Here is a 12,596-nt window from a genome sequence, read left to right on the forward strand (position 1 = left end):
AAAAAAAATCTGACAAATCCCAGAAATTGAGGAGGGAGGGGACGAGAACCAAAACATTAATTTTATACGGCCTAACATGCCCGGGCTAACATGACAATGTATTGATTTAAATTTTTTTGTTCAATTTCATTTTTAAAGTGACTGGAAACAGAGACTATGCGCTACACTCTGATCTTCATTGACCCTGTGTAAAGTATTTTAAACAGCGGTGAAGTTCAAAAACATTAATGTCCAAGATTTCGAACAACGTTTGAATTTACATTTAATACGGAGCTGAGGTTTGTTTAACTTAAATTGTTGTTTTGATGTAGGTAGGCTTTATATTAAAGTAAATTTTAAACGGGTTTATGTATGAGTCAGGGATAAATGTTATCAGATAAATAAATATAAATTATAATAAGCTTCCATCAACACTTTTTTAGTTTTCGACCTTCTGATGTACAGCACCAAATTTATGTTTTTAGCACCGCACCGACTGTGAGGTCCAAACAACCCATTTCCAGTTTAGCTCAACGAGCTGTTATAGGAAGCCACCCACTGAAGACTGAAGACTGAAGTTCAGATAGCCAAAATAATAATTTCTCGTCGATCTCGATCATGATGTAGGTATCCACCCAGGCAAACCTTACCGCTTAGTTAACACATATTGCGAGTCAGCGAAATTCGCCGAGAGAGGGGCCCAAACACAATGCATATTTACATAGAAATTTGAATTTTTTTCGAGAATAGGTCGGTGAAGGAAACCTACATAAATATGTTTTCTATACTTCACTTGACCCAAATATATGATTTTTATGGTGATAATCAAGTCGCACATGGAATTATAGAGGATTTTGATAGCAGTTCCATTAAAAAAAGCTGCTATCGCCATGAGACTAAGATCTAGAAACACCCCGAAATGCCGTTTTGGGGAATTTTGCTAGCTGAATCTTTTTGATGAAAGTCAGTCTTTGACAAGATGTAACTTTGCTACGGAAAGTGCTATGAAAAAAAGGTTTTCGGTTTTGGCTTTGTTTACTCAAGGAAGGGCTTTAATTTGATATAAAATGATGCAGTTTGATGGCAAATTTGAATTCACCTAGCATACCTACATGATGAGTCTGAGTATGAATGTACTGCGTGCACTGCGTAATAGTACGGTAATGTCGCAAGTTTAGTGGAATGACACGATAGCGCGATCGATTGTGCACGCACAGGAAATGCAGCGCTACCCTAAGCTTGTGTGGTAGGCGTTGTACGCTGACACAATTGTCATTGCGTGCTTGCTCGAGAACTCTAGCTTCGAATTTGCACACGATAGTTACGCATTCGATGCTAGAGTACTTTACTATGGTTTTTTGGTCGGACAGCGGTGCAATTTTTAACACCGGAGGTTATTTATTCTGTGAATGTTGAAATTTGAATGAAAGTTATTTCGATGAGTCAACTGTATCTTTTGACTGAGCAAGATTTGCGTATTTTGGACTGTCTAAAATTTTGCTGAAGTGTAATTTTAGCAACATTTTTGATGCAATCACCTGTCGACCTTCCATTGCTTTACACGGTGTCATGCTTCAGCGGATCCGACTAGATTTTGAATGCAAAGGTCTCTAGCCTAGAATGTGAAGCTATCGGTGAGCAAATTCTTGGCTAGAGTTCTCGAGCAATTGCGTGCCTATTGAGTTCTCATGATCGAGAAACTATATTATTTTAGCTATGTGTGGCATGTGGCTCTGCCTCTGTTAAATTAAAGCCAATTTATAGCCAAAATATTAAATTCTCGATCATGAGAGCCAACTTGGGTATGCACAGTTATTTGCGTCGAGCATACTACGCAAAGACCGGCGCTTACGGCGCAAACACACAGCTTATGAGAATTGACCAATCACACGGTCGTTGCTAGGCAAGGTCAAGGTTCAGTCATGCAGATGCAGGTCGCGCGATCGTGTTATTCTATGAAAAGTATGCTGACGCAGTCGCAGAAGGTATATCCTCTCATGATCGAGAATTTGTTATAATTTTGGCTATAGTACGAGGAACCCATACCGTACTTAGCTCTGGCCTCTGCTAGTATGGGATGATCTAAAATACAGTCAGTACTAGTAATATAGGGCAGCATCAATAATGAAAATGTCATACCGATAAATGACACATCTGTTTTGCCTGATTTTTTAAGTTTGCCTTGCGAACTAAAAGCCAATTCAAGGACGTCTCTGACTCTGAGTGATATCAAATATCTTGAAGGGTCATGTAAACACTAACAGTAACAGTATCATATTTCAGAGACTTCTCATAAATCACATGCAAGTTTCCCTAGTTTCAAAAATGTTCAAAACCCAGTCGCAAAGGATAATTTTGGTGAACGTGCCGGCACAGTCAGGTGGTGGTCTGGTTCTGGTTGGGTACGATTCAACACTCCTAGTGGAGATAGACGAATCGGGGTATGGTGTGCGCAAGTTCTGCTTAAATTGTGAAGTGGTCTTTTAGCTGGTTCTTGAATGCTTTTGGTTCTTTGATGTTGGTTTTAATTATTTCTTGGGGTAGATTATTCCAGTCTATGACGGTTCTTGGGATGAATGAGTATTCTTTTGTGGGTTGAAGTTCTATGTGTGAGTGTGATCCCCTAGTGGAGCGCTGTACCGGGCGCAGTAGTGTTCGTACTGGTATGGAAAGGTAACCCTGAAGTGACTTTTGAAATAAGGCTAAACTGATGATGTTCCTCCTCCTGGCAAGTGTTCCCCATGTGACCCAAGGTCTTGAATCATGGTGGTAACACTGCTGTATCTGCCATAGTCGTTCTTAACAAATTGGGCTGCTCTCCTTTGTACTGCTTCGACCTGATGTATGTGTTCTGTGGTGTACGGGTCCCAGACCGCTGCGCAATACTCCAATGATGGTCTAACTAGCGAGCCGAATGCCAGATCTTTTATGTCTTGTGTACATGAGCGTAATTAAGTTTCTTTTTACGAACCCCAATAATCTGTTTCCTTTTGCTGTCATACTGTCAATGTGTTGTTCCATTTTAAATCACTTGACAGTTCTACCCCCAGGTACGGTATGTGTGTGAGTTCGTCTCCTGCAGGGTAGATTTATTAATGGGTTTTTGGGTTACGTGAATTTGTAACTTTCAGAACGAAACATTTTTCTTGATCAAATTTCATCTGCCAAGTATGCTCCCACACTGTAAGTCGGTCAAGGTCAGTATGTAGAAGGTCGGCGTCACGGTCACCAGAAATGGCTCTGTAGATTACGCAATCGTCTGCGAATAATCGTACAGTGGAGGTTATATCGTCAGGAAGGTCATTGATATACATTAGGAATAAGAGACCGAGTACAGTGCCTTGAGGAGCGCCAGATTTGACACTGACCCAGTCCGAACATTCACCTCCGATAACTACCCTTTGCTCTCGGAGCATTAGGAAGTTTGAAATCCAGTTGTAGGTCGGTCCTCGTATGCCGTAATGGTCAAGCCTCAGCATAAGCCGTTTGTGTGGCACCACATCAAAGGCCTTGCTGAAGTCCATAATCACAACGTCGGTCTTTCCTTTCTTGGTCGCCGTGCATCCTCTAAATTCAGTAAATTTTCATCGTCAACCGTGTAATTGAATGGGATTATTTTGAAATTTTAAAACGCTTGAAATATCACAAACAAATAGGCCTATGTTAATAAATAATATAAATACAAGCTAAAACCATTGGCGTTGGGGTTCGATAATGAACCCCACAAAACTAACAGAGTATATGGAAAATGCCATACGGCCGAGCGGTTTCATAAGTTGCCAGCTGGCCAGCTCTATCATGCCACAGCTCGCCGCCTGGGCGCAGTGGGAATGTTAAATAGGTATGCTAGGTGAGAGTGTTGTAGTCGAGACCGGCCTGACCGAGACCGAGGCCAGCTGGACTGAGACCGGCAGCGGCAGCGGCGGCAGGTCCAAGACCAAGACCGTGATCGGGCTTGAAAGAAATATAATCAATGGACAGTGGTACCGCAAGCATTAACATTTAAGGGGCAGGGAATGACCAAAACGCACAAAAAATTCAATATCAGAGTATTTTTAGCCGTAAATTAAGATGTGTTTTGCTCATGATTTGATGGGTCGTTACGCGCGCAAAATATTGCAATTTTACCCTTTTGCCCTATACACGAGTCCAAACACGGTGTTTTTCGTGATAAAAAGTAAAATACACAAGGCAGATCCTACTTTATTTTTCTTCTATTTTGATTTTTAGCCGGGGCGTCTCCCTTGCAAATATTTAGGGAGGACATGTCCCCCATCCCCTGCTTGTGTGTTTTAATGAATGATAACTCAGTGACTGGTACATGTTCGGCCATATATTCCATTTTTAGTACTAGTACAAAAAAGGCATAGGTTACATAATTCGGGACACGCTGTCCCTAAATTTAATTCATAAATCCAAAGCTTCTGACGTCAGCTAATGAGCTACCTGTGCTTGCACAGAGTGAAAATAATATGGTGATGTCACTTCGTCAGCTAAATTGCGCTTGCGTGTAGTGGAAATAATATCGGGACGTTTATTGCAAGATATCTTCTAATGTAAGGAAGTCCTGTAAAAAGTCTGTGCGCCTGTACTCTGTTGGGTAATACCATTTAAAATAGTATTAGCAAGGCTGACAAATAAAAATCCATGTATATTGTATTTCCAATAACTTTAAAAGGGACTTCATAATTATTTTTTACACCATGTGCAGATTACAGAAGTAACAGAACATTGGAAATGGGTCGTGTAAGAAGCAGAAAACGAGTGCAATATCAGACTAGACGACGACGTAGACGTCGTAACACATACAGGTATATGAATAAGAAATCTGTGGCAACTCACTCAACACCAACATCAGCTGAATCATGTACCAGTACTCCAGAAAAAGAACTTTCTTCAAATCATGTGTAAGTATATAGACTAGGGTTTTTAAAACTGATCTTGTGGGGTTGTGAGTACTATTTGTACGTGTGTAAGTTGCTCTAGGGTTGCACAACTTCAGTTTGTTAAACAAGCCGGCATCAATTAATGTTGTGGTCTGAAGGGAACCTTGCAATGAAATCATGAGATAAATCTACAGTTATAAAATATGACAAAGTTCCATTTAAAACCATAATGTATGATCTTATGATATGAAATTGGTTCATTTTTTCAAACCTGATTTTTTTTGGGCATACATGTATTTGTAATGTTTGCACATATCCAATCTTACACCTAAATGAAATCAACCATTCCTGCCAGGTACATGAATTACCAAGTACGGTAATATTATTTCAGCATTTTGAGTAAAGAATAACAAAATTAAAATTTGATGGAAATCGTATGTTATCGCTTTAAAATACTCTTGAAAGGACATGATTGAAATAATGAATGTCATTTTTTATTCTCTGTTTAACTCTATTTGTTGATATTCCATAGTAGTTCGTGCACAACAGTAGAGGAGTCAGAGATCCCATCTACAGCAACCACTGAAAGTGGTGGTATTTCACCACCTACCAAGAGACTAAGGACTAATGATGATGAACCAACAACATCAGTAGGAGGATCAGACAAGGAAGAAGTAGCTGCATGTAATACATGGATTGATTTTAATGCTGAGTTGTGTCTAGCTAAGATACCATATGTGTTACCTGTCTTTGATGTTTGGAGATGGTGCAGACAAATATGGACACAAGTATGTATATTAATCTTTGTGTATGTGTTTTGTATGTATTGTCGTTCGCAACACATAGTGGTGTAGAGTGATTTTTTCAAATTTTCTGTTTCACATAGTACTTAAGGGGGTACTACACCCCTGGCCAATTTTGTGCATATTTGTGCATTTTTCTCAAAAAATATAATGCATTGGTGAAAAGTAAGATATGTATATTATTATTATAGGGGCAAAGACTACAACTACTGCACTGAAAATTCAGCAACTCAAGGCAAGTATTTATTGATTTATTGATCAAATACTGGTTTTCCCTCATTTTTGACTGTAACTCCACAACTATTGTCTGTGCTGAAATAAAATTTCCAGTGCAGTAATTGTAGTCCTTGCCCCTATGATATACATATCTTACTTGTCACCAATGCGCTATAATTTTTGAGAAAAATGCAAAAATAGGTACAAAATTGGGCAGGGGTGTAGTACCCCCTTAAAGGTTTAGAGGTAGCTATATATCCTATAGTAGGATTAAAGATACATTTTAATAGTTTGAACCTTAAACTTCAATTTCAAATGGAACCAGGCCACTGAAAGATCAGATAACAGTGGAGGAGTATCGACTCTGTAATTAGGAACATATCCTTCAAACTTGTTTTCTTGGAAATATATTTTGTCTGTAACATACGTCACTACTCACTATGTGTTGAGTTTTCATTGAGCAACTTTTAAATACATGCAGTAGGTTATAGTACAGGCCTGCAGTTTTCAGTGTGTGTAGGCGGGGAGCTTTTGTAAACTTTGGTAAGAAAGGACAGAAATTAGAAATCTCTGTGCTACTACAGATGCACAGGAACTGCAGACGTCCTGTATAGTGTTTCTAGATCCAAAACAGCATAGAAATGCATTTATATAGCCATTGACTGCAGTTGCCGGCATAAGGTTTGTCAGTACTAAAATAGTGAAAACTCATCTACCTCCACTTTAATGAAAAATAATATGAATCAAACATGTAATAAATGTGTGTCTGCACTGCAGTTGAATAGTAAAGGCTCAATAGGGTGGGTTGATATGCTTGGTTCCTGGTGTTAGCAAATAGTTGAATGTGTAATGCTTGTATGTAACCTAATATCATGTGTTGTTACCTGTAGAGCTTTGAATCGCTCAAAGACAGGGTCTTCCCCTACCGTGTTTATCATCGTGAATTACAACTCACAATTGACAAGGTGCAACAGCTGGAAGAGGAACTCAATCTCTTGAAGAATAATAAAATTGTAATGGTGAGTGAGTACTAGGGTGCGAGAAATTCAAGATTGCAATACATTTAAGTTGAAAAGTAGTTGCTTTTTCGGCAAAGTGCAGTGGTTGTGAAAGTGATCTTCCAACCACTAGGCATGGTAAATTAAATTTCATAAATTCAAAAAAATGTTGACTTGATGCTGCAGGGACTTAAACTCTTGACCTCAAGCTACCTTACTGTTATGAGTCTTCGACTGCTGCACCTTCGTGCAAAGCAGAGCATAACAGGTTAATGTTTTGAAAGTTGCCTGTGTCATGACATTGATGTTAAATTAATATCTGTTACATAATAGAGTCAACCTTAAATGGTACCAAAATGTTGCGGAAAAGTAACTTAAGGCTTACTGACTAATTTTGCTAAAAAAATCTGTACAACGTGTGTCTTAGATCATGACTCATTTATAATTCCATACATTTTGTTCTCTTCAGAGTCCAAAGGAGTCCAAGACATTTGAATGCAAATGCCCATGCAGATCATCAACTCCAGTCTTCCTTCCTCAGTGTAGTACAGTAACACTGCCAAGTAGCACTATGGGTGCAACTTCCTCATTTGCTGTGCCACCTCCACCTCCACCTGCTGCACCACCTCCACCACCCCCACCTCCTCGCAACCCCCAGGACCTATTGTGAATCCAGTGCAATTCAAGTCCAAAACTAAAAAGAAGCCAGTTAACAAGGTAAGTGTGCATTAGAACTTTGGTACAATAGCATGGGTAGCACTTTGGTCAAAGAGGGTTACTGTTGATCTAGTTGACCTAGTAGTAGTTTGAAAAGTTATTCATGGATTCCAATAAAATATTTAAAGGAATTCAAATACTGCACTTCCAGCTTAGAAGGTCCATTGTTTCTGATATGTGTATGTTAAGATTTTGGAGGGGAACCATAATTTATTCAAAGAACATAAAGACTAAGGCGTACAAAACTGAGTGCAATATTTTCTGTTTTACTTAACAAATTGGTTCAAAGATCACCCATGCAATGCAATCAAATGTCCTCAACTTTGATAGAATATAACAAGAAGGTTGAAGGTGATCTGAAAGATGCTATTGGGCTATTCCAGTTGCAATCCATACACCCCCTATGGAAGACACAAACTTAATCTCCCACATAGGGGGTGTAGACTTCAAATGGAGTCACCCATTGAGGCAACCCCATTTAAAATTTATACTCACTATGTGGGAGATTAAAGGTAATGTCTTTTACAGGAGGTGTGTGGATTTCAACCGAAATAGTCTATTTTGGTGACAAGTTCCTGATTTCTAGAACTCTTAAAAAGACATACAAAATTGTGAGGGGCAATATTTGATTTTCTAGACCAATTGCCAACAGATGTATCCATCCAATTTAGTAACATTTTATTGTCTTCCTTAAAATGCATCATTAAGATCTGAAGTGTTTATTGTGATCTTAATGCTATTCAGAATTCCAATAGCGTTCTAAAGTTACTCAATACCTTGTTTTATTTCAAATTGCAGAACAAAGAAAACGAAAAAGCTATGATCACTCTGACTGATATCAAGAATGTGCAACTGAAAAAGGTCACAAACACTGAACGCAGTAAGGTAAGTCTCCAAAACTTTATGTGTACCTTTGTTACAAGATTAGTGAAAATTAAGTGAAATTAATAGTGTCTGACCGATCAGGTCCTTATCTGAATCGGCCGATTGGCCGATCAATTACCTCTTTGATCTGCCGATTCGATCACCGATTACCAATTCCCCAATTGTAAACAATGGCTGCCATCGCCGTGAGTAAATTTCACCTGTATGTTGAAAGGGTACTTGTACGCAAAGTATTACCATAATTGTGACCGTACAGCACGAATGAGCCGTGAATGTCCTCGTTTGTATTCTGAGTTACAGTGTAAAATGGGCATGAAGGTCGATTCATAGGTACCTCAATTTGGTGCTACGTGTACCTCATTTATTGATCGGTTAGAAACTTCCTATTATTAAGTCAAGTGCTTTTCCTAAGTGGGCAATTTACGTCCCAAAATCGGGTAAAATTGCTCAAATATCCGGTATTGGGCAGTTTACTGGATTATTGGGCTTCTTGAGAGTCCTTCACCACAGGCCTAGCAAGCCAATTTGCACCTTGGCACTGAAGAGTTTAGGCAACACTGACTGAGCAGTTTTAGACCTGAAGATGGGATGATTAAATGACACCTGACTGTTACCTTTGTGTGTCTTCAGCTGGTGTCCACTTTTCAAAATAAATGCACTTGCCATCTGTTTTGACAAAGTAGGATTTGCAAGCTGATGGTTTTATTTTGTCACCTTTCTTCCTAGGTAAGGAACCAATCTGACTCTGGACCATTGGTATCCATGTCAGACCTGAAAGGCATCAGACTTCGTCGAGTCAAATCGGCATGTGATGAGAACAGTATGGACACTCAATCAAAGTAAGTAAACACTCATAGTAATGGGCATCAATAGCACAATTTGACACAATGACTACTGGATATATCATGGGACATCACTGTGCTGAAATATATCCATATATCCATATTATCCTGAAATATATCCATAGATTACCCCATTGGGAATTAAACTAAAAAGTAATTTTGCACCCCTCTTGAATCTCAGACTATGTATATCTTCATTTGGAAGTTATTGTGTATTAATGTTATTAAGTTATTGTGTATTAATGTAAATAGTTCTAGTTGTGGGGTTAATGATGATTGTAGTGGTGACTGGTGGTGGAAGAAGTACAGCTACCACACCATTGATGTATCAGATCAAGATACAGCTTCATTAGTTTATGTCAGACACTGATCATGACTGTTCTTTGCATAAAACTTTTCCATGAGAAAGCATAGCTGAAACTAGGACAATATGTTATGGTCTCTGCAAGAGAAATCAGTTTCTGATTAGTTATAGGGAATAGGGGAATGGATGTGTGAATGCACCTTCAGCCTCATGTAAAATTACATTTTCTGAATAAATTCGTATTACAGGTTGTCCATGGAGGCAGTGTCCCTACGAAGAACCTTGAAGAAAGTTACTCTGTTACGCAGCCCAGGAGGTACTCCCATGAGAAGCAAGAAACAGATGGACACTGGCACAGGGCTCACACCACTCATGACAAGGGCTCTTAGGACTAAATTTAAGGTACGGAATGAAGTTATGGACATTAGCATGGTGTTACCAGTGGTAGCACCTTATACTGTTTTACAGATTGTAGTAGAAGACAGTTTTCCCCTGATTTATTAACATGTTTATTTTGTAAACTGTTAAATGAATTATAATCATGTTTCTTTATCAGTTTCTTCTTGATTGATCATCTTTATTTTCATGTATTTTATATTTGTTGTGTAATTAGAAGAAAAAAATAAAAACCAAGAAAAACAACAAAAAGACCTAAAATCAAAATCTGTTTGCACTGTAATCATGATTGCGTGCCCTAAGCATGATGTACAGCACAGCTGTAGATGCCTGGTAAAAATTCCTGTTGTACATGCAAAAAGTCAAATAGTTAATACAATCACATTCAGACAGATTACGCTCGACATATGGCAAATAACTCGGTACATATTACATGTACATTTATGATACAGGGGTACCATGTATCTAGATTTCAATTATGATGGTATGAATTTTTAAATGAAACTTGACAAAAATAATTCGCCCTTGCAAAAAAATGTTAGCACATTTATGCTTGTTCAAAAATATTAAAAACTTAACCGATCAATTTTCAGGTAATCTGATTCAGCAAATCTCTGGTTGTCCCTTCATGTGTTGATAGTTATATTGACCTGGCTTGTATCACTATGGAACCAGTCTCCGATTAAAGAAAACCATTCAAGACCATCATTTTATTTTCCTTTGCAGAGTATACGCACACCCTCTCCAGTTGGACAACCTTTTGACAAGATCTCCTCTCCAAAGAAGCAAGCAACCACTCCAAGCAAAGATCCTATTCAGATTGGCAATCTTTTTGACACGTCATCGTAGTTGGAAGGCTAGTTGGATGCCTTACATTTAACACTGGTAAAGAAGGGTTGACAGATTGTGTGATATTTGTAACAATAGATGAATCCAATGAGCCAAGTGATGGTCAGAATTCATTTGGTCCATTCCTGGGGTCCATCCGCACCGAACGGGTGTTGTGACTGTTGTAAACTTTCATCATTCTTTAGACTTGTTCATGTTTAGTACGAGGGATGGAATACAGGTTAAAATCCCGGCCATGCCTGCATTATTTCAGGTGGGATGGACCCAGTCAATGTCTGCCATTAAGGTGTAGGATTGTGTGAAATTGGATTCGTCTATACCCTAGTGTGTTAATATAAATTCAAAGGTATTTATTTTTGTGTTTTAATTGACACCTCTTGTAGCACAATGATATAAGCACACATGGCACATATATTTTAGACCCACTAGAAAAAAATAGATTCTTTGTTTCCAAATAGATAAGTAAAACTCAAAATTGAGGAGAAGTGAACTTGACACAAAGTTTGATCAGCTCGTAATCGGCGGGGATTGTAGGCTTTTACCACTGTGCTGAAAAGTGGACCCGCGTTAAGAGTGATATAGTTGGACCTCTCTGATCTATTTTTGTGTGTAAAGTAGATAGAGTATAGAATTTTGAATTAATAATTTGTGATACTTCTGGCGCGATTTCACAAGACCACTCTCGAAATAAAATATATTGATATTAATCTGCAATGTTATAAGGCCCGCTGATTACAAGTTTATTAAACTGTTAAATAAAATGTGAACATATATTGATAGTATAAATAAATACCTCAAAAAAGTAATCCCACATTTGTTTGAATACGCTGGTGAAGTTACGTAATTAATCGGATTAATTCCCATAGCAATAGGTCAGGTGGAAACAATTTTTAACATATCGGACTGCGCTACAAGCAGGTTACACTCATCACCTGTGTATGTCTGCAATCATAGATTGAATACTGGTCTTTTCAAAGATACTAATCTTACAGGTGCAAGTGATCAGCATGATATGGTTCAATGCAGAGGTACCGTGTGAACGTATCAGTGCAGCGCGGTATATTCAAAAATTGTTTTCTACCATGCTATGGTAGTTAATCCGATTATTATGTAACTTCGCCAGCGTATAGTCAGAAATTTTAACACAATTGATTACAAACAATACAATTGATATGAACAGGTGAAGCTTTTTGTTACCTGTAGTAGTGTGATGCTTCACTTGTGTAAAAAGAATTAGAAATGACTGACTATTTAAGGATTCAATGAAATTTGGTGCTTCTTCAAACATTGCAGCATCTATTGTGTAATGGTATCAACCACTTAAAATGCTCTGCAAGTTGAAAATACTTCAGTCAGTGCAGGTTCTTATCGATAGATGACATACATTGATGGCCACTCATTTTAGCTACACCATGTTATCTGATTGAATTTGGAACTTTTCCAATTAGGCGACGAAAAAAAGAAACTCTGTTCTACAGGCGGACGGACCTTTCAAGTAGGGTCGGTCGGTCGGCCTTTTTTTTTTTGTTTTTTTTTTTTTTTGGAAATAACCCCAAAAATCACCAAAATCTGTAAATAATTTGCAATCTGCGAAAATGTTTTTAAAAAAATTTGTTCCTGAAATTTCCGAAATTTGGGTCGGCATTCATTTGTACAGGAAAAATGTTTTTCCCAATTTGTTCAAAATCTGGGTCGGTCGGGCCCGTAGAACAGGGTTTTCT

The 12,596-nt window shown here is 38.3% G+C and overlaps 2 protein-coding genes across 3 annotated transcripts; both read left to right on the forward strand.

Moving 5' to 3' along the window:
• Positions 1 to 196: 196 nt before the first annotated feature.
• On the forward strand, positions 197 to 7,599 carry LOC140154208 (uncharacterized). 2 transcript variants are annotated; one of them, XM_072176809.1, is made up of 5 exons: positions 197 to 278; positions 4,691 to 4,886; positions 5,398 to 5,653; positions 6,775 to 6,903; positions 7,352 to 7,599. In XM_072176809.1, the coding sequence occupies exons 2-5, from the start codon at positions 4,717 to 4,719 to the stop codon at positions 7,550 to 7,552; spliced, it is 756 nt and encodes a 251-aa protein (XP_072032910.1). In that variant the 5' UTR covers positions 197 to 278; positions 4,691 to 4,716; the 3' UTR covers positions 7,553 to 7,599. The 2 variants fall into 2 exon arrangements, with proteins under 2 accessions (XP_072032910.1, XP_072032911.1); XM_072176810.1 differs by having other exon boundaries at positions 5,401 to 5,653.
• On the forward strand, positions 7,540 to 12,370 carry LOC140155020 (proline-rich protein 11-like). The gene is made up of 5 exons (XM_072177694.1): positions 7,540 to 7,599; positions 8,398 to 8,484; positions 9,211 to 9,323; positions 9,879 to 10,032; positions 10,753 to 12,370. Exons 2-5 carry the CDS (start codon positions 8,419 to 8,421, stop codon positions 10,873 to 10,875), a joined length of 456 nt encoding a protein of 151 aa, XP_072033795.1. The 5' UTR covers positions 7,540 to 7,599; positions 8,398 to 8,418; the 3' UTR covers positions 10,876 to 12,370.
• The last annotated feature ends 226 nt before the right edge of the window (positions 12,371 to 12,596 follow it).

Source organism: Amphiura filiformis, chromosome 6 (assembly GCF_039555335.1).
Source record: "Amphiura filiformis chromosome 6, Afil_fr2py, whole genome shotgun sequence".
Classification (NCBI taxonomy): Eukaryota; Metazoa; Echinodermata; class Ophiuroidea; order Amphilepidida; family Amphiuridae; genus Amphiura; species Amphiura filiformis.